General features: G+C 47.6%; 1 protein-coding gene across 3 annotated transcripts in view; it reads left to right on the top strand.

Moving 5' to 3' along the window:
- The window catches only part of Gfod2 (glucose-fructose oxidoreductase domain containing 2), a 43,590-nt gene extending 23,397 nt beyond the window's left edge, over positions 1-20,193 (top strand). For all 3 annotated transcript variants that reach the window (XM_041650008.1, XM_041650010.1, XM_041650009.1), the window contains exons 2-3: positions 4,157-4,500; positions 14,939-20,193. In XM_041650008.1, the coding sequence (XP_041505942.1) occupies positions 4,242-4,500; positions 14,939-15,837 (1,158 nt within the window). In that variant the 5' untranslated portion in view covers positions 4,157-4,241 and the 3' untranslated portion in view covers positions 15,838-20,193. The remainder of the gene's footprint in view (positions 1-4,156; positions 4,501-14,938) is intronic.
- The last annotated feature ends 630 nt before the right edge of the window (positions 20,194-20,823 follow it).

Here is a 20,823-nt window from a genome sequence, read left to right as displayed (position 1 = left end):
TGCACTAGTGTGATGACCTCAGTCTGTCCCCGGAATGCATGGTGGAGACAACTAACTCCCAGTTATTCTCTGACCTCGGCCTGTATGCCTTGAGATGTGCATGTTACACTCAAACACATATAACAATAATTTTTTTTTTCTGAGACAGGTTTTTCTCTGTGTAACAGCTCTAGCTGTCCTGGAACTCACTCTGTAGACCAGACTGGCCTCGAACTCACAGAGATCCACCTGCCTCTGCCTTCCAAGTACTAGGATTAAAGGCGTGCACCACCACAGCAACAATAATAAATAATTCAAATTCAGAAAAGCATGCACCTTTGAGAGCTGGTTGTGGTGGTCCACTTGGTAGGTACAAGTAGCTGGAGTTCAAGGTCACCTTCAGCCATACAGTGAGTTAAAGGCTAACTTGAAATACATGAGGTCCTATCTCTAAAAAAAAGATTTTATTGCTCTCTGCTCCTTGACTGGACTACATGTGGCCAGCCGCCTCCTGCAGCTGTTGTCTTATGCCATGATAGACCATCCTCTAAAACTGCAAACCAAAATAAGCCCTTCTTTCCGTTAAAAACCAGCAAACATAAAAATGATGAATCTCAATATATGTCCCTGTATTTCACTATAGCAGTCTTGGCTGTCCTGGAACTCGCTTTGTAGACCAGGCTGGCCTCAAACTCACTGAGATCCACCTGCCTCTGCCTCCCAAGTGCTGGGATTAAAGGCATGCGCCACCACCGCCGGGCTTAGTTACAGCATTTTCAAACATATATATATATAATCTCATTGTACTTTGCTCATGTCTTATCTCTCTTCCACACATACAGAGACTGTAAGTCCAAAGATACATAATTTTTTTAAAAAGCTGAGCCTTCTGTCTACATAAGTACATGGGTGTAATCACAGCTCTAGGAAGCTGAGACAGGCACATTGCTGTGAGTTTGAGGTCTGCCTGAGTTACACAGTTCTAGGCTATAATATGAAACATTGTCTCAAAAACCAGGAGGGGGTGAGTTGGAGAGAAAGCAAGTGACCAAGTCCTTGGCCACCCATGTGAAGGCCACCCTGCTGGTAAGTGGCAGAGTCAGATTTGAATCCCTGCCTCTAAGCTCCAGCCTGCCTCCCCAGCACCTAGTACTTGTACTCTGCATTCCTGAGAGATGTGGTGATTGGAACTCATATGAACTTGATGAGGCTGGATTTGTCTAGATCTTCAGGGGCAGGGAAAGGCATATGCAATGATTTTAAGACAAAGAGTAAGAAATTTAGGGGCGAGAAAGAGTAGCCCCAAAATAAACCAGGAAAACTAGCTGTTCCTGCTTGAGCAGGAAATACCCAGTTATCCAGCTTGCTTAGTGTCATGCCATTTAGCTTCCTCAGAGGCCCCTCTATGGGTGTTAATGAAACTGACCTCGCTTGAGTCAGTGGTAGTAAAACAGGTTATTAAAAAAAAATCTAATTTGTTATTTTACACCACCAATGCTTAAGAATGTGTGTGTGTGTGTGTGTGTGTGTGTGTGTGTGTGTGTTTTATCCATGGACAGTGGTACATGCTTTTTTTTTTTCTTTTTGGATTTTTTGAGACAGTGCCTCTCTGTGTAGCTTTGGAGCATGTCTTGGAAGTAGCTCTATAGAGATCCGCCTGTCTCTGCCTCTCAGGTGCTGGGATTAAAGGCGGGTGCCGCTGCCATCGCTGATGCATGCCTTTTAATCCCAACACTTGGGAGGCAGAAGCCAATGGATCTCCGATATGGCCAGTCTAGCCTATAAATAGAGTTAGTTCCAGGACAGCCAGGGCTATACAGAAAAAACCCATTTCAAAAAATAAATATTGATACATGTGTGCATATGCTATTTATTTATATATGCAGCATATATAACTAAAGTAATTAGGAGTGCAGTGTGAAATAGGAAGAGATGTGTTGTCCTGGGCATAATTTTAGAGAGAATATGGACATCTCTGGCTTTTTTTTTTCTAATTTTTATACGCATTGATGTTTGAGGGAGTCGGATACCCTGGAACTTGAGTTACAGACAGTTGTGAGCTGCCATGTGGGTGCTGGGAATTGATCCCGGGTCCTCTGGAAGAACAGCACGTGCAGCCGGGTGGTGGTGGTGCACACCTTTAATCCCAGCACTCGGGAGGCAGAGGCAGGCGGATCTCTCTGTGAGTTCGAGGCCAGCCTGGTCTACAAGAGCTAGTTCCAGGACAGGCACAAAAGCTACAGAGAAACCCTGTCTCGAAAAACCAAAAAAAAAAAAAAAAAAAAAAACCCAGCACGTGCTCTTAACTGCTGAGCCATTTCTGCAGCCCTTATCCCTGGCTTTTAATAATCAGTGGTCTGCAGAGCCAGGCATAGTGACTTAGACCTTAAGTCCCAGCATGAAAGGCAACGATAGGTATATCTCTTTACGTTTGAGGGCAGCCTGATCTACGTATTGAGTTCCAGGCACACAGGCCTTCATAGTGAGACCCTGTGTTTAAAGTAAATAAATTGGGTAAGACAAAATCCCAATGGTAGTGACAGGGGCCAGCCAGGCTCCACATCCATAGTGGGAAGCACAAACCAGAGCTGAGAATGTCTTCACTTGGTAGGAAACTTTGTCTGGCACATGAAGCCCTAGGTTCATTCCCTAGCACCTAAAACCAGGTGTGGTTCATAGGTTGAGGCTACCCTAGGATGCACAAGACCCTGTCTATAAATAAGTAAACAAACTAACATCCTAATGACATATACACAAACAAAACAAAAAGTCCTAGAGGCTCTGAGTTGCTGACTGCAGGAACCATGCTTGTTTCAGTGGTCCTCAAAGGCACAGATGTTCTGTCCCCAGGACAGGATGATGCTGGGTACCTTGTGAACCAGACTCTCCCTTCCCCCAGTGAGCGTGCGGCGGTGCCTTTCAGGGGTCGAGGGCCCTGTGCTGCATGGTTTTAGTGCCCAGTGTTATTTATCTAATCTGTCATTTTTATTAGCTACCCTTGGTTTTTGGTCTTTTTGTTTTGCTTTTGGTGTTTTGGTTTGTTTGTTTTGTTTTGAGACAGGGTCTCTGTATAGCCCTGGGTGTCCTGGAACTCTGTATGTAGACCACACTGGACTCAAATTCAGAGATTCGCCTACCTCTGCCCCCTGAGTGCTGGGATTAAAGGAGTGTGTCACCATGCTTGACTTCCTTTTTTTTTCCTGATTTTTTTTAGTCTTTTTTTGATTTTCTTTTTCTTTTTTTTCGAGACAGGGTTTCTCTGTGGTTTTGGAGCCTGTCCTGGAACTAGCTCTTGTAGACCAGGCTGATCTCGAACTCACAGAGATCCGCCTGCCTCTGCCTCCCGAGTGCTGGGATTAAAGGCGTGCGCCACCACCGCCCGGCTCAGTCTTTCTTTGAGACAGTCTGTTGTTCTCTAGGCCAGGCTGCCCTCGCTTGCCCCACACGCCCACCTGAGGCTCCAGGTGCTTGTCTTCACAGTGCTGCAGCTGCAGCTGCTGCTTTTTAGTTCATACTTCTTCCCACTGTCGTATTGTGAAACTGCTAGATGTTTGCAGCAAGAAAACTTTAATTAAGGGCTGGAGAAATAACTCAGAGCTTAAGAGTATTACTCCTTTTGTGGAGGACCTGGGTTCAGTTCCCAGCATCTGTGCAATGCACCGAAATCAGGTACACACACACACACATCAAGTAAATACTTTTTAAGAGAAGGAAATTTAAGATCGGTCATTTTTTGTGATTGAAGCCTTGAAGGCTAAATTACTTGCCCAGATTTGACCCCCCCCCCCCCCCACTTATTGTGTTGTTTTGTTTTGTTTTTGTTTTTCTTGATTTTTCGAGACAGGGCTTCTCTGTAGCTTTGGAGTCTGTCCTGGAACTAGTTCTTGTAGACCAGGCTGGCCTCAAACTCACAAAGATCCGCCTGTCTCTGCCTCCCAAGTGCTGGGATGAAAGGTGTGTGCCACAATGCCCGGCTTGTTTGTTTTGTTTTCTCTGTGTCTAACAGGTGACTGTGGTATCAGTGTTCAAGGAACAAAATCCTTCAGCTTTTATTTTGGAAAAATACTTCATTTGTTCTTTGGGGTCAGAAAACTTAATTGCTTTCAAATTATCCAAGAATGTAGGTTCCACTGAGTATGATCTCCCCCACTAACCAGTTTGTTTCTTACTGTTTTAGGAACCATGTTTGACTGGGACTATGGGAAGGTCAGCTCTATCCTGGAGACCCTTGTAAGGAGATGAGTCGTTGAGCAGAGGCCAGAATGAAGTTGCTGCCAGGAGTGGGCGTGTTTGGGACTGGCAGCTCAGCCCGGGTCCTAGTCCCGCTGCTGAGGGCAGAGGGGTTCACCGTGGAGGCCCTGTGGGGGAAGACCGAGGAGGAAGCAAAGCAGCTCGCCGAGGAGATGAACATCACTTTCTACACCAGCCGGACTGATGACATCTTGCTGCATCAAGATGTAGACCTGGTGTGCATCAACATCCCACCTCCGCTCACCCGGCAGATATCCGTGAAGGCTCTAGGTATGTACCTTCAGACTGCAGCAGGCGGAATGTGTTTCCCTTTGGGCAGTCCTCCACAGCTCACTGCCCTCTCACAGGCCTGGGCATTCCTTCTTTGTCTGTGTCTGCGCGTAGCTGTGATGTGGGACATCGCTGGGACACGGCTGGGAAAGGAATGTTGGAGATTGATTCTAAAAGCTCTCAAGAGGAAAGAATAGCTCGACCTTCTGTACCCCCTGTTCACTAGTAACCCTCTGAGCCGACGCTCAGCCCGTCAAGGAGCCAGAGATATGCGGTTGTTGACTCTTGGGTCTGCCTCTGGACCCTGCGGGTCAGTTGTGACCGCTGTGTGTGCTTTGCCGTTGTGTAGCACAGGGCCCTGCGGGAAGGAGTGGAGGCTGTCCCGTTTCCCGTGCTTTGTCAGCCCTTGACTGTAGTGAGCACCACCCTTCCTGGCAAGCTGCAATCTCACACTGCCAGACAGCAGGAAGGCTGTCTGTCAGCCCTGGCTTTCCCGACACCAACCACGGGACAGCTCGCTTACATTTCCACTCCCTTGGGAAACTGGGCTTGGGGACCTCTGACCCTGGCTGGGTGAGGCCCTGTCAACTGATCTTCAGCTCCTAGTGAATTCCACTTGATTGTGAACTATGGACAGATTTTTCTTTCATCATACATATCTTGAGACAAGAGTTTACCTATGTAGTTCAGGCTGTCCCCCAACTCACAATCCTGCCTCACCCTTCGAGTGCTGGGAGTGTGTGTGTGTGTGTGTGTGTGTGTGTATGTGTGTGTGTATGTGTGTGTGTGCACAACTACTCCTGGCTTCTTTTCTTTCTGTTACTGGATCTCTCTTGCTCTTTTTCTTTATGTTTTTTAAGTTAAGGTTCCAAGCTTTCCAACTGCAGTCTGTTTAGAGTTGACAGAAGACAAGACAGTCCTTAGTAGATGTCAGAATAGTCTAATTTTAACTGAGCTCCCTTCGACCTGGAGCATATACGAGGTTTTCACACTTACGTATTGCTTCCATGTAACTAGGCATGTTCCTTGGGTTGTGCTGGAATATGGTAAGCATATAAAAGGTGTAGAGGGTAAAAACAGCAATGTGAGGCACACAATGCGGACATAGACTTGCGGACATGAAGACGTGTGGCCCAGCTGATGTCCTCTTAGACTTCTCATGCCTCTGGCTTTCAGTAGCATCAAGTAGAACAGCCAGGCCTGTGGGTGTCTCTCACTTTCTCAGAGCTCTGCCTCCACTCAGTGCTGTGGAAGAGGCTGACAGAGCTTTCCCCTTCCCCCAACCCCCACACTGCAGGGGTCCCTGCACAGCCCCACCAAAGAAACATGTCACCTGGGACAGTTGTGAGAGTCGCACTGTGGTTTCTCCAGCTCCCGGATTTGCTCACTCGCTGGGGCTGGCAACTACCTAGGTGGTTCTGATGCACACTGTGGGTGAAGGGTCACAGACCCACAGCACTGTCTTTGTTCTTCTGTAAAGGATGTGGTTCAATTGGTAGAGCGCTTAGCATGTATGAAAATCAGGGTTCAGTCTCCAGAGCCACAGAAGACTAAGCGTGGTGGTATGTGTATTCTCTTAACACCGGCATTTGGGAAGTGGGGCAGGAAGACCAGATCAAATTGTTTTTGGCTTTTGACTCCATAATGAGGTCAAGGGCAGCATGGAATACATGAAAAATTGTGTTTAAGAAAGAAAAGGAGCCAGGCGGTGGTGGCACACGCCTTTAATCCCAGCACTTGGGAGGCAGAGGCAGGCAGATCTCTGTGAGTTTGAGACCAGCCTGGTCTACAAGAGCTAGTTCCAGGACGGGCTCCAAAGCCACAGAGAAACCATGTCTTGAAAAACAAAAAAAAAAAAAAAAAAAAAAAAAAAAAAAAAAAAGAGAGAGAAAGAAAAGGAAAGCAAGGCGGTGATGGCGAATGCTTTTAATCCCAGCTCTCGGGAGGCAGAGAGAGGTGGATCTCTGTGAGCTCCAGGCCAACGTGGTCTACAAAGTGAGTTCCAGGACAGCCAGAGCTACACAGAAAAACCCTGTCTCTAAAAACCGAAAAGAAAAGAAAAGAAAAGGAAAGAAGGAAGGGCCGGGCGGTGGTGGCGCACGCCTTTAATCCCAGCACTCGGGAGGCAGAGGCAGGCGGATCTCTGTGAGTTCGAGAGCCTGGTCTACAAGAGTGAGTTCCAGGACAGGAATCAAAAGCTACGGAGAAACCCTGTCTCGAAAAATCCAAAAAAGAAAGGAAAGAAAGAAAGAGAAGAAAAGAGAGGACTAGTGAGAGGCTTGGTAACTCAGGGCACTTTGTTCCCAAGGATGACAACTGGAGTTTGATCCCTTGAACCCACACTTGGAAGGAGAGACAACTCCTCAGTTTTCCTCTGAATCTGAAACTCACTGGGACTTGGAGGTATAGCTCAGGCAGAGCTAGTGTGCAGAGACTTTGGGTTCAATTCCCAGTACCCCAAACAAAAGAAAAAGAAATGCAACTGAGGCCCAGTGTAGCAAGGAGGCCACTAGTTGGTTCCCAGCTCCTCAGCCCCGAAATAATCACACAGAAACTGTATTAATTAAATCACTGCTTGGCCCATTAACTCTAGCTTCTTGTTGGCTAACTCTTACATCATAATTTAACCCATTTCTATTAACATACTGTGTAAAGTTCTGACGTCTATCTCCAGTGGGGCTACATGGCCTTTCCTCACTCTGCTTCCTTTCTCCCAGCATTCAGTTTAGTTTTCCCCACCTACCTAAGTCTGCCCTATCAACAATCCAAGGCAGTTTCTTTATTCACCAATGGTATTCATATCATATAGAGGGGAATTCCACATCAGCCCAGGAATGCTACTTGGGTAGTTTCTAAGTCTTGGGCTATAGGCAAAATTGCTTTTCCTTCTCATTAGAGTATTTTTTACTTTGATTTTGTGTTTGTGGTGTCCTTGTGTTCACACTGTGTGTAGAAATGCATGTCCTTTTCATGCCACACATAGAGGCTAGAGCTTAATATTGGGTAATTTCATTTTTAATTTGCAGGGCTGGGGGGTGCATGTGACTATGAGTGCCCAGGGAGGAAGCCCATCAGCTCCTCCTGGAGCTGGAGTTATAGGCAGTTATGAGCGGGTGCTGGGAATTGGACTTGGGGCTCTCCAGCCCTATCTACTTTATTTTTTGAGACACTGAACCAGGAGTTCTCCATTTCAACTAGACTGGCCAGCCAGTAAGCCCCTGGGGTACGTCTGTCTGTGTCCACTCCCTGCATCCTCAGTTAGTTGTTCTTGCCACATGCCTCGTTTTCCCACGACCGCTGAATCCACTCAGGTCCTCGTGTGTGCGGCAGCACCTTACCCATCCAGCCGGCTCCACAACTGAGTTATGAAAGAGGACAGGAGGGATTTGTTTTCTAGTTCTAATTCTGCTAAGGATTTTATCATATTTGGTGATGGATAAATGCACAAAAACATATTCCAGACAGAAACATGGATAGATATGACTTGCAGAGTGAGGTTGAATATTTATTCACAGGGTTATGAAGGGAGAAGGAGAAAAAAAAAAACATATTCCATACTGAAAGTGTATGTGAAGCTCCACAGCTTCAGTATATATAGAAATTCACTGAGATATGTAGACTTTAGGTCTGGTTACTTTTGGTGTGTTTGTGTTGTTTAAAAGAGTTTTTGAAAAAAAATAAAAATAAAATAAGAGTTTTTGTTGCTCAGGAATAAAGTTTACAAAACTAATTAAGATTAGATATATACATGTATGTCTATATATATTTTATAACACATTAAGTTTATTAATTCTTTTCTTATGAGCTATTACAATAACAAAAGATCACTCTCTAAGCACACTGACCCAGATAATTTAATCTCAAGAACTCCAGTTCTTGGCTGGAGAGATGAGTCAGTGGATAAGAACACTGGCTGCTCTTCCAGAGGTCCTGAGTTCAATTCCCAGCAACCACATGGTGGCTCACAACCATCTGTAATAAGGTCTGGTGCCCTCTTCTGGCTTGCAGTCAGACATGTAGGCAGAATACCATATACATAATAAATAACTAAATCTTTAAAAATAAAAACTCCAGTTCCTTACATAGCCTTTTAGCCCAGACCAGAATCCTGCTATGCAGTTTACATTTTTACCGTATGCTCATATGAACCCCCAAAGTGTAACTTTTCTTTCTTTCTTTTTTTTTTTTGTGGTTTTTTTTCGAGACAGGGTTTCTCTGTGGTTTTGGAGCCTGTCCTGGAACTAGCTCTTGTAGACCAGGCTGGTCTTGAACTCACAGAGATCCGCCTGCCTCTGCCGCCCGGCCAAAGTGTAACTTTTCAAGTTAAATCCTTTACTGATACTGTGTTCCCCCAGTGCTTGGCCCAGGACCTGGCATACTGGGTAAATACAACATTTACAGCCAGGTGGTGGTGGCGCACGCCTTTAATCCCAGCACTCGGGAGGCAGAGGCAGGCGGTTATCTATGAGTTCGAGACCAGCCTGGTCTACAAGAGCTAGTTCCAGGACAGGCTCCAAAACCACAGAGAAACCCTGTCTCGAAAGAACCAAAAAAAAAAAAAAAAAAAACCATTTACTGTTCCTGTCCATGTGGTCCATATTGCTGGTGGTCAGGAAAGAATGGAGATGGGCTGTAGGCAAGAGTGAGAGCCTGCTCTGTTGGTTTGCAAGCTCATACATATTTCTAGTACCTGGGCTGGATATGGTGGCACCCACCTTTAATTCCAGTGTCCAGAAGTCAAAGACTGGCAGATCTCTATGGGTAGCCTGGTCTACATAGTGAGTTTCGTGACAGCCTGGACTACATAGAGAAACCTTGTCTTACACACACACACACACACACACACACACGGGCTAGAAAGATGGCAGTGGTTGAGAATACTGGTTGTGTGAATCTTCAAGTCTGAATCTCAAGAAGCCATTCTGCTGTATTCAGCCTCTCCAGCGATTTGGTAAACGCGAATCACTGATGGTTGTGCTGAGCCAGACGCCTTACCTGGGTTACCTCAGTTACTGCAGACATCTTCCCTGTAAGGTGGATTATCATTTCCTAGTGATAGCCAGAACTCTGAGAGGCAGACAAACTGCAGGTCGTTTTTTATGAAGTGTCTAAGCTTGCCACTAATAGTTGACACTTTCTTGCTATTTGGCTGGCTGTGGCCTATCCATCATGGGAGACATCAGTCATTTTTTTCATACTTCCTTTCTTTCATTTTTTCTGCAAGATTTATGGTCGATGGTAGCCAGTGTTTGTCGACTAGAGGAGTTTCCCAGCTGGGCCCTGGGAGGGGCGGGATCCGTGCAGCAGGACAGGCTGTGCCCTGCAGTGACCACCTGAGGTCATCTGCATCCCACCTTGGTCTCATCAGAAAACACTCAGCGAGCGTGCCAGGGACCGAGGGAATGAGCACTGGAGCTCTTGCAGGTGTGCACACCTAGAGGGAGGTACAGTGAGGACCTGGAGAGGGAGCATCAAGGTTTGGAAGCTGCCCCTCTAACCAGGCAGCAGCTGTGGAGCCAGGTCAGTGCAGGTGGCCCTTGTGTGCCCAGAGGTCTTCCATAAGAACCAGGAATACAGGCAGGCAGTGAGTTCGAGGCCAGTCTGGTCTGCAGAGTGTAGTCCCTCTCAAGACTTCCCTTACTGTGATGGTGTCGACGTTTTCCTGTTAGCTTCCTTGGTGCTAAGGACCGCTGCCTCTCCCTAACCACCAGGCTCTCGAGCACAGCAGCACCTTCTCCCAGCAGCCAGTGAAGGCTGAGCAGAAGAGGGACCACGGCAGGGAGAAAGAGCTAAAGGAGGTTTTGGAAGGGTCTGTGGTCAGACTTGAAGGTTGTATCAGTGGACCACTAATAGAATTTTGTGTTTTTTCAGTGCCTGGGGTTGACCCTAGGGCCTCATGCGTGCGGAGCAAGAGCTGGGCTCATCCTTAGTCCTCTTTTCCTTTTTATTTTGAGACTGGATCTTTCTAAATTTCCAGGCTGAAATTGAACATATATGCCAGGCAAGTTTTTACTTTAAAAATTTATTATCAGTCAGGCATGGTGGCACATGCTTTTGATCCCAGCACTCAGGAGGCAGAGACAGGTGATCTCTGTGAGTTCAAGGCCAGCCTGGTCTATAAAGTGAGTTCTAGGACGGGTAAGACTGTTACACAGAAACCCTGTCTCAAAAACAAAGAAACAAAAATTGTCATACATGTCATCGCGTGTGTGTATGTAGGTGTGGTTTTTTTTAAATATTTACTTATTTATTATGTATACAATACTCTGTCTTGTGTGTATGTCTGCAGGCCAGAAGAGGACACCAGACCTCATTACAGATGGTTGTGAGCCACCATGTGGTTGCCGGGAATTGAACTCAGAACCTTTGGAAGAGCAGGCAATGCTCTTAACCTCTGAGCCATCTCTCCAGCCCTAGGTGTGTGTTTGTGTGAATGTCGTGTGTATGTAGGGGTGTGTGTGTATGTATGAATGTACATATACATGTGCCACAGAATACGTGGTGGGGCTCAGCGGACGACTTTCTACTGTAGAATCTGGGGATTGAACTCAGGTCCTCAGGCTTGCATAGGGCTTTCCCCGAGTCCCCACTGAGCCATCTCCCTGGCCCTAATCTGTGGTGAGATTTTGTTTGTTATCTAACAAATAAAGCTTGCCTGAAGATCAGAGAAGCAGACTAGCCAGCCACTAGTTCTTATCTCTACGAAATTCCTGTCTCTTCCCACCCTATATTCCCCTCTCCACCCAGCCACATCCCTTCCACTCTCCACCTCCCTCGTGTTGGGATTAAAGGCCTGTTACTTCCGAATACTGGAATTAAAGGTGTGAGCCACCACTGCCTGGTCTCTATGGCTAACTAGTGGCTAGCTCCACACTCTGATCTTCAGGCATGCTTTATTAGATCACAAACAAAATATCAACACATTTCCTCCTTTTTGTCTAAAATTTATAAAAGGTTATAACTAATATAAGACAAACTATGTATATAAGCATAATAGCTATATACAATATGTACAGACAATATTTACATTAACAATATCTAGTCATTATCGTTTGACAAATTCATAGAAAATACTCCATTATCTATCTTATTTTGGTGATTCCAGAAGGTTGTGTGTAATTCATTTTCTATCTTTAGGGGATCCTGAAAAGAAAAATTTGGGTTAATTGTCAAGTACTGGGAGGAGGTAGCTGTATCATTTCTTATCCAGTCTCTGTGTAATGGAAAAGTGCAGGGGTCCTGGCTAGAGTAGTCTATGAGACAGGAACTCACCGCATTCAGTCTGAGGACTTGTAGAGACAGGATACCCCATTTGGTCTGAGGATTCTATATCAGTAAGAATTAGTGGCTGGCTGTTCTCCTCTGACTTCCAGCTTTCACCCCCTAATATCTGACTCCAAGTTTTTATTATTAAGACCAATTAAAATTCACACTACACTAATTCTTTCTGGGACAAAGTCTTTTGGTATAATCCAGGCAGGCCTGCAATTCCCCGCCTCCCAAGTGCTGGAATCATAGGCACATGCTGTCATGCCTGGTGGTTGGACTTTGACTTTTATTCTGAATGAGAGGTGACTCCATTGGAAGGCTTTTCTGGGAGAGATACTCTGATCCATCTAAGTTTTATGTTACGTTAGATTTCCATTCCGGGAACAAAGTATTCGAGATCCACAACTTAAAAAGACAGGCTGGCCAGGCGAATGTCACCTGCCAGTCCCAACCCTCGGAGGCCGCAGCAGGAGAATCTCTGAGTTTAAAAGGAAAGGTTTGCTTTGCTGGCGGTTTTAGCCTTTTAACCTTGGAGTAGCTTCATCGCCTCTGGATCCATGTGATCCAGAAGAGTAAGGCAAAGAGCGCGTGGTGGAACAAGGTGTTGGACTCTAGCGTCCAAACACCAAGGAGGAGTCATCCCCAGAGACCATCTCATACACCACAGCCGATGCAAAAGCATGAGGATTTTATTAATTCTGTCATGACAGGGTCCCCCAGCATTCGGGAAGCCGAGGGACCTTGAATAGCAGGTACAGTCTACTTTTAAAGGGGCCACAGAAGCAAGGGGGGTTGTTCTTTGACTATTCTGATTGGCTTATTTGAAAGGGCTATTACCAATAATTGACTGGAGAGCTGTTGCCAGATCAAATGAGGTAAGAGGTCATTTTGACCCTGTTTCCCAGGGGACCGAACCAAAGCATACGTATATGGGTAATTGTTCAGGAACTGAGTACGTGCGAGTGTAGCTGTTAGGTCTTTGGTTCCCAGGGGAGGAGGGGAAGCACTATGGCACAGAGGCTGAGAGGATTCAGAATTGTCAAAAATGGCTTCAGGATTGTCTTAAAGTCTTACAAAGGCTGCCCTGTGTGTGGGACAGGCTCTCGCTATGTAGCCTTGGCTGGCCTCAAGCTCATAATCTTCCTGTTTGAACCTCTGATTGCTGGGATTGCAGATGTGAGCCACCATGCCCAGCTTAGGAGCAAAACTCTGTACTTGACAGCAGCAGCGAAGCAAAGAGAAAGAACAGGGGAACTCAGCACCGCATTCAAAGACACAGCCTCCAGCGGCCCCAGTTCCTGCCAAAGCTTTCTGTTCCCAGTAGCACCACGTGTTGGGGATCAACCCATGGACCTTTGGAGAATGTCATACTGTAACAAGCTTGAACAGAAATGTGACCACCATGCTGTGAGAAAACGGAAGGGTTTGCCAGAGCTAGGCAGAGAGCAATTAAGTGACTTTGGGAGTGGGGAGTGGTTGTTTGAGATAGGGCCTCACACTGGCTGTGTAGCCGAGACTAGCCTTGAACTCCTGATCTTCTTGTCTTGTCACTTATCTACCAAGAAATGACCTTTGTTACAATCCAAGCAAAACAAAACAGTGATAACCTGAAGAGGGATAGTGACAGAGCTGGTTAGATTCTGGACGCAGCTTGAAGACCAAGTCCAGAGGGTGTACGCAAGTCAGATAGCTTGGTGTGGTGGGTGGTGGCACACGCCTTTAATCCTAGCACTCTGGTTAGAAGCGAGGGGAGGGTGGGGGGCGAGTGGGGGGGGCTGGTTCTCTATGAGTTCAAGGCCAACCTGGTCTATTGAGTGAGTTCAAGGCCAGCTGTAGCTACCTACACAGAGAGACTATATATAAAAAAACCCAAAAAGTGGTAGAAGTGGACACCTGGTTTTAGATGTGGCCTCCGTATGCATTCATTGTATGACTAGCTGTACAGACACATGTATGCATACAGACATACACTTTCATACACCATACAGACAAAATATTTTTGAAAATGGTACATATGAGGTGCCTACAGTGATTTTTCACTCAGGAAACCCAGATGGGGAAGCTTTGAGCTAGGGACTCTCTGGAGCCCCAATTTGGATCTTACCTTGAATATCTCGGGAGTGAGTGGTGCCTGTTGTCCATCTACTTTCCCATATCGCTTTAAATAGCTTGTAATCTGTCTGGTTCTATGTCCTGACATGCAGCCAGGGTGCAAGTCTAACTCGGCCTTACTCTGCCTTAAAGTCTTGGCATATGTCACCCCCTCTCTATGTGCCCTACGCCCCTGTTCCCTTAACCCCATTAACTCCCCTGTGAAGCCTCACGTCCTGACCATCCCCAGTACCCATTACCACTGCAGTGAAAGAACCCAGGCACTGAGACCTTTCCAGTATGTTCTAAATCTCCTCCCTTCCAGATCACCTGTTTCTGTAGGGGACATTCCTGAGCCGTCTAGAGGTGTGTGTGTGTGCATGCGCACACACAGACTGGCTCTTCTGTAATCCAGGCTGGCCTTAACCTCCAGCTCCTCTTGTCTCCATCCCATCTTTTTTTTTTTTTTTTTTTTTTTTTTTTTTCCGAGACAGGGTTTCTCCGTAGCTTTTGGTTCCTGTCCTGGAACTAGCTCTTGTAGACCAGGCTGGCCTCGAACTCCCAGAGATCCGCCTGCCTCTGCCTCCCGAGTGCTGGGATTAAAGGCGTGCGCCACCACCGCCCGGCTTCTCCATCCCATCTTGTCAGACTTGAGAAATAAAATTGTGTTGTGTTAGTTCATGCCATTGCTCCTAGCACCTGGGAGGCAGAGGCAGGCAGATCTTTGAGTTGGAGGCCAGCCTGGTTTACAGAACAAATTCCAGGACAGTCAAAGCTACATGGAAAAACTCGTGTTCCCCTCCCAAAAAAAGATTTTTTTCTCCCTACGAGGCAAATCTTTTCTTTCTTTTTTTTTTTTAAGATTTATTTATTCATTATGTATACAGTGTTCTGCAGGCCAGAAGAGGACACCAGATCTTACTACAGATGGTTGTGTGTCACCATGTGGTTGCTGGGAATTGAACTCAGGACCTCTGGAACAGTAGGCAGTGCTCTCAACCGCTGAGCCATCTCTCCAGCCCCCTACAAGGCAAATCTTGTGACAGTTTGAGGATTTCCCGTTGTCTTTTATTCACAGGCATCGGGAAGAATGTGGTGTGTGAGAAAGCAGCGACATCAGTGGACGCCTTCCGGATGGTGACAGCGTCTCGCTACTACCCACAGCTGATGAGCCTGGTGGGGAACGTGCTGCGCTTCTTGCCTGCTTTCGTGCGCATGAAGCAGCTGATCGCGGAGCACTACGTGGGTGCAGTGATGATCTGCGATGCCCGCATCTACTCTGGGAGCCTGCTCAGCCCCAGCTATGGCTGGATATGTGATGAGCTCATGGGTGGCGGGGGCCTGCACACCATGGGCACCTACATCGTGGACCTGTTGACCCACCTGACTGGCCAGAAAGCTGAGAAGGTGCATGGGCTCCTCAAGACCTTTGTGCGGCAGAATGCCACCATCCGCGGCATCCGGCACGTCACCAGTGATGACTTCTGTTTCTTCCAGATGCTCATGGGTGGGGGGGTTTGCAGCACAGTGACACTCAACTTCAACATGCCAGGTGCCTTTGTACATGAAGTCATGGTTGTGGGCTCAGCAGGACGTCTTGTTGCCCGGGGAGCTGACCTCTATGGGCAGAAGAACTCGGCTGCACAGGAGGAACTGCTGGTGAGAGACTCGCTGACTGTGGATGCCGGGCTCCCGGAGCAGGGTCTCCAGGATGTCCCACTGCTCTACTTGAAAGGTATGGTCTATATGGTGCAGGCCTTACGCCAGTCCTTCCAGGGCCAAGGGGATCGCCGTACCTGGGACCGCACCCCGGTCTCTATGGCTGCCTCATTTGAGGATGGACTATATATGCAGAGCGTGGTAGATGCCATTAAAAGGTCAAGCCGATCTGGGGAGTGGGAGACTGTGGAGATGCTGACCGAGGAGCCAGATGCCAACCAGAACCTATGTGAAGCACTTCAGCGGAACAACCTGTGAGCCTACACATCGTTCCTCCCACGGGGCAGAGGGACCAGGGAGGGACTGGGAGCTGGGACTGGCAATAGCAGAGACAGTGTCTTTTGTTTAATAAATCAGCTTGGGCCAGGGCTAGGAGCTGGTTGAAGGTGGCCCAGGAAAAAGCCCATCCGTCCGTTACTGACTCCTCAAACTTGCAGGGTGGCCAGCGCTCTCAGGCTAGCCGTGTATGCAGGTGGTTCTACCAGAGAGCAGGGGCAGCAAAGAATCCATCTGTGGGCTGCTCAGCCTGACTTGTGGTCTGACAGGATGAGAGAGCCCAATAAAAGGAACTAGCCTAGCTGAGTCCTAAGGGGAGATGGCAGGAAGCTGTGCCCGTCTTAGACTGGGGAGTCTCAGGACTGGTGAGGGCAACAGGTCATCCCTTAGGGATCTTCACCCACCTTCCCATGTGATGAGACCCTTCCAGCCCCCAGGCAGGCTCTTCCCACAGAAAAGGAGATTTCTGTATTATACATGGGGAGGAGGGCCCTGACTTGGCAGAGCTGAGACAAAGGAGAACTGTACAACATCTGAGAAATGTCAGTAAATCAGTCAGAAAAAATGTGACATCATGGTGTGTGGTCGTTTGTTTGGGGTTGGGTTTCCTTAATAATGGAAAGCTTGTTTGTTGCTGTAAATTGGTTGTTTTCCCTTTTCTCATGGACTACACCGCAGCTCTGAGCTAATGGCTCAGCTCATGGCCGAGTCCCAGAAGTTCTCCAAATATCCTTAGTAGATAGGGCGTGAGGCTTCCTGTCAGCCTTCTGCCAAGCCTGCCATTTCAGGAAAATGGGAGGAGAGCCTGGGCCCTAGACGGGAGGTCATGAAAGGGTCCTTTTCTTTTTGTTGTTTTTTAGATTTGTTATTTATTTGTGTGTGTGTGTCTGTCTGTCTGTCTGTCTGTCTGTCTGTGTGCATGTACACATGTGTGCAGGTGCCCAAAGAGTCCAGCAGATGGCATCAGATTTCCTGGAGCTGGAAATAGCGAGTTAGCTGATGTGGATGCTGGGAACTGAACCTGGGTCCTCTGTGAAGGCAGTAAGCAGTTTTAACTGCCAGGCCATCTCCAGCCCCAGGCTTCTGTTCCTGAAGCCCTGGTGTGGCTCCAGGACAGCCCTTGGGGAGGAGCTTAAGGAGGAAGGGGCCTGTGCCACCCTTTGGAGCAGGTTTAACTGGCACTGCCTGAGTCAGCTGGCTAGTCACCAGCCTATTGACTAGCTGTTGCAGACAGGGACAGGCCTGAGCTGGGTGGGGTCTTGAAGGACAAATCTGCCCCTTTGTCTTCTTGGCCAGTCTGCTGGATTCGAAGCCTCTCTGAACTCTGTTCCTTCTCCAGTCTTCCTCCTTCAAATCCTGGGCTCCTTGCCAAAAAGCCCTGGGGAGGCCTTCCTCTTCCTCTTGGCATCACTTGTAGGAAGTATCAGGCCTGTTCCCTGCAGTGTCCTGATTTCAAACACTGTCCTTAGGAGGTAGAATAAAGTTGGTGTGCCGTTGGTGTTCTGGTCCCCCAGAGTAACCCACTTCATGCAGATTATTTCATTCAGGAGCTAAGCCATTCAGAAAGGCACTGTTAATGTGTTCATCAGGGCTGGGCACGGTGCTGTACATCTGTAATCCTAGCATTTGGGACGCTGAAGCAGGAAGCTCGCTCACTGCAAGTTCAAGGCCAGCCTGGCCTACAAAAGAATTCCAGGTCAGCCAAGGCTACAGAGCAAGAACCTTTCTCAAAATCCATTTAGAGTAGAAGGCACAAAGAGGCAGTTACTTGATAAGGACTCCAGCTTCTGACCTTAAACCACCTTATTCCTGTACTTCTCCCAGATGCCTAGGCATTGACCCCTCTGCAGCAGGATTCAGCCTGGCCTGAACTAGGAAGGCACTGTACAGTACCTGTCTCTAGAACATTCCGCTCAGCTCCAGCTGTCCCTGTGTGTCTTACTAAGGTGCCAAGGTCCCATTCAGGCAGTGGTGCACACCTTTAATCCCAGCATCTCTGTAAGTTTGAGGCCAGCCTGGTCTACAAAGCAAGTTCCAGGACAGCCAGAAATATTACACAGAAAAACCCGGTCTTGAAAGAAATCAAAACAAGACAAAAAGATGACAGGTTACCACCTCAGTTTGAGAATGGCCAAGAAGTCCAAAGATGTATTTGTGAGAGAGCCTTTTTGCTGGCCCAGAGCAGTGCTCAGGTCAGAGAACTTTGGAGAGAGACTCCCAGTAGTGAGCAGGTGGCGTGTGGTCATGAGGCAGGGCTACTTTTAGAAGATGCAGGACTTTGAGAGCACCTCTCAGAGTCTAGATCCAGATTCCTGACATCTCTCCATCCCTCTGGCACAGAATTTGCAGTCACTGGGAAAGGGATGAGTTGAGCCTTAAGGCCCAGATACTTGTGGGTGAGAGCCCAGGGGTGACTGAGCCTAATTAAGTTCCAGGCCTGTCCTGCAGCGCCCCCTCCTGGAAGGGAGGCAGCAACATCTCTCAGGACTATATTTTTAAATAAAAGTTCCTTCTGCGTTAGCTCTCCCCTTTGATACTCCAACCAGATAGAACTTCCAGAATATCTGTTAAGGCGTCGATCTTCAATAAAACTCTATGCTTTGTGTCATGTCTATACCGAGACATGACACCTGCTTCCTTCCTCCCTGACCATCTCACTAGTCCTTGTTCTTTGCTTCGTAAACAGTTTCTCCACAATGTCAGGCTGTACGAGGAGCAGACATCCCCACCCAAGACACCACCAGTCTGCACTCGGAGAGATGGAGAACTCAACTTTATTGTATCGGCTGATGCTAACTCAAGTTAATCCTCAGAGTTCCTGTTGGCTCTATGTTCAGGATCACCTCTGGGCATTGCCCTGATTGGGGGACTTGACATTTTAGTTTGCATGATTAGACTTAAACCAGCATGTTTAATCCCAGCACTTGCAGAAGCAGGTGGATCTCTGAGTTTGAGGCCAGCCTAGTCTACAGATCAAGTTCCAGGACAGCTAGAAACCCTGTCTTGAAAAAACAAAAACAAACAAACAAGCAGGTTTACAGAAGCAGCAGGACAAGGCTCTTGGAACTATTTCTCAAGGCAGCCAAGATACAGTTCTTGGCATAAAGAGTAAGTAAAAGTCCAAGAGACAACATGCCTTTTGAAAATATCCTCAGTCTAGGCCCCAGCAGGGCTCAGCTCCCTCCCACCATGTAACTCTCTTACATGTAGTCTTTAGGCCACAGTAGAGCGTAACTCTTTGTTGACACGTAACTCCTCCCTACCATGGTAAGGACTCCTGTTTGTTTCTCTTCTTCATCACCTCATGCCTGTCCAGCCACCACACGGAACAGCCTTTCCGTGTGGCTTGACGTCTCTCACGCCGGGACAGCTTTGTCCCCGAGTTACCCCAGTCCTGAAAGGCTATCCTCCAGGAACCCCTGTCTTGGAATCACTTGTCCCGTCTGTCCCCGTCATCCCCCCAATCTCTGTTCCTACATGAGCACGAGAACATAACAGTTCATTTCTGCTTTGACTTCCAGCATGCACCCTGCTAAGTCAAGCCTGCCGGTCTAGGCCTCAGGAAACATGAACTTTCTTCTCCGTACTCGATCTCCGCGTTTCCAGCTCTGCAGACAAAGAGCAAATACTTCATATGCTCGGGTCCTGTCGCAGATGGTGTAGAACTCCCGGCAGGACCGGACAGACCCCATCTCTGCACACATCACTTCCTCAGTCATAATGAGGTCACACTCAGTTACCTAGCTCTGCAACATACTTAATCATCAATGATGATCTCCTCTCTGTGGGCCCCTGTGGACAGTATCACCTGAGGTGGTGGAGTCATTACTGTAGGCAGATGGGGAGATGGCTTGCCAGCGACCTTGTTGTGGGCCAGAAAGCATCTAGGTAGCCTCCCGACGGAGGAAGCAGCCGAGAGCAGTGCTAGGAGACTGGACCCTTCCATCTGCTGTCACCTGCACCTGCCCGCCTCATCCACATCCAGTGACCACGCTGGGCCCTTATTCTAGAGGCCCTGCATGAGACTGTGGACTCGAGATGGCTTTAGCTGTTCCTTTTCATTCCTGTCATCCTTGAGGCCTTTGATGGGAGTCCCTAGGTAGGTGTGACCCAATGACGTGTGATCTAGGGGTGCACAGTCTAGTGAAGATACACAATTCACGGTATAAAAATGCCACAAATTCAGGGCAACACTGGTGCTTCCTGACTCGGTGAAAGAGGATGTGTGTAGTATATATGTATGTATATGGTGTGTGTGGTATGTATTCATCTATGTGTGTGGTATGTATTCGTCTATGTGTGTGGTATGTATTCGTCTATGTGTGTGGTATGTGTGGTATGTATTGTGCACGTATGTGATGTGTGTGGTATATATGTATGTTTATGCATGTGTGGTATGTGTATATTGTGCATGTGGTATGTATGTGGTATGTATGTGTGTGTGTATGTATGTGATGTGATGTGTGTGGTATGTATGCACTAGCCAGGTAGAAGGATGAAGGAACAAAGGCAGAGAAAGCCCCATGTGCAGAATGAAAGCAGTACAAGGTCTGGTTGATCAGGAACATGGAACATACACACAGCCAGTAAGTTTCAAAGCAGCTGAGTAAGAAGAGCAAGATGCGATAGGGACAGTGGCATCATCAAGGTTGCAGGCTATGTGCAGCAGGATTATTACATGTATCTGTAACACCAGAGACCACAGGTAGGGGGAACTTTTGAGCCACCGACCTGGAGACTTCTGAGACCCAGGCCCATGTTCCGACCTCTCAATTTAGATAGATTCACTTGTAAAAATAGAGTCAGAAGTGACACCAGGATCTTAGCTTGATACAGGAAGAAAAGCATTTAATGTGGAAGCCCCGAATCTGAAGCGTTTGAAGGGCACGCAGGAAGTCTCCCCACCATGGCTCACTCATCTGCCCTTCCAGAGGCAGCAGTCATCCAGTGACAGGGCCTGCACTGTTC

This window comes from Microtus oregoni, unplaced genomic scaffold (assembly GCF_018167655.1).
Source record: "Microtus oregoni isolate MIOR12 unplaced genomic scaffold, Mior012 000004F_ref0000308, whole genome shotgun sequence".
Taxonomy (NCBI): Eukaryota; Metazoa; Chordata; class Mammalia; order Rodentia; family Cricetidae; genus Microtus; species Microtus oregoni.
Note: the sequence above shows the minus strand (reverse complement) of the source record. Positions and strands in the feature narration are given on the sequence as shown.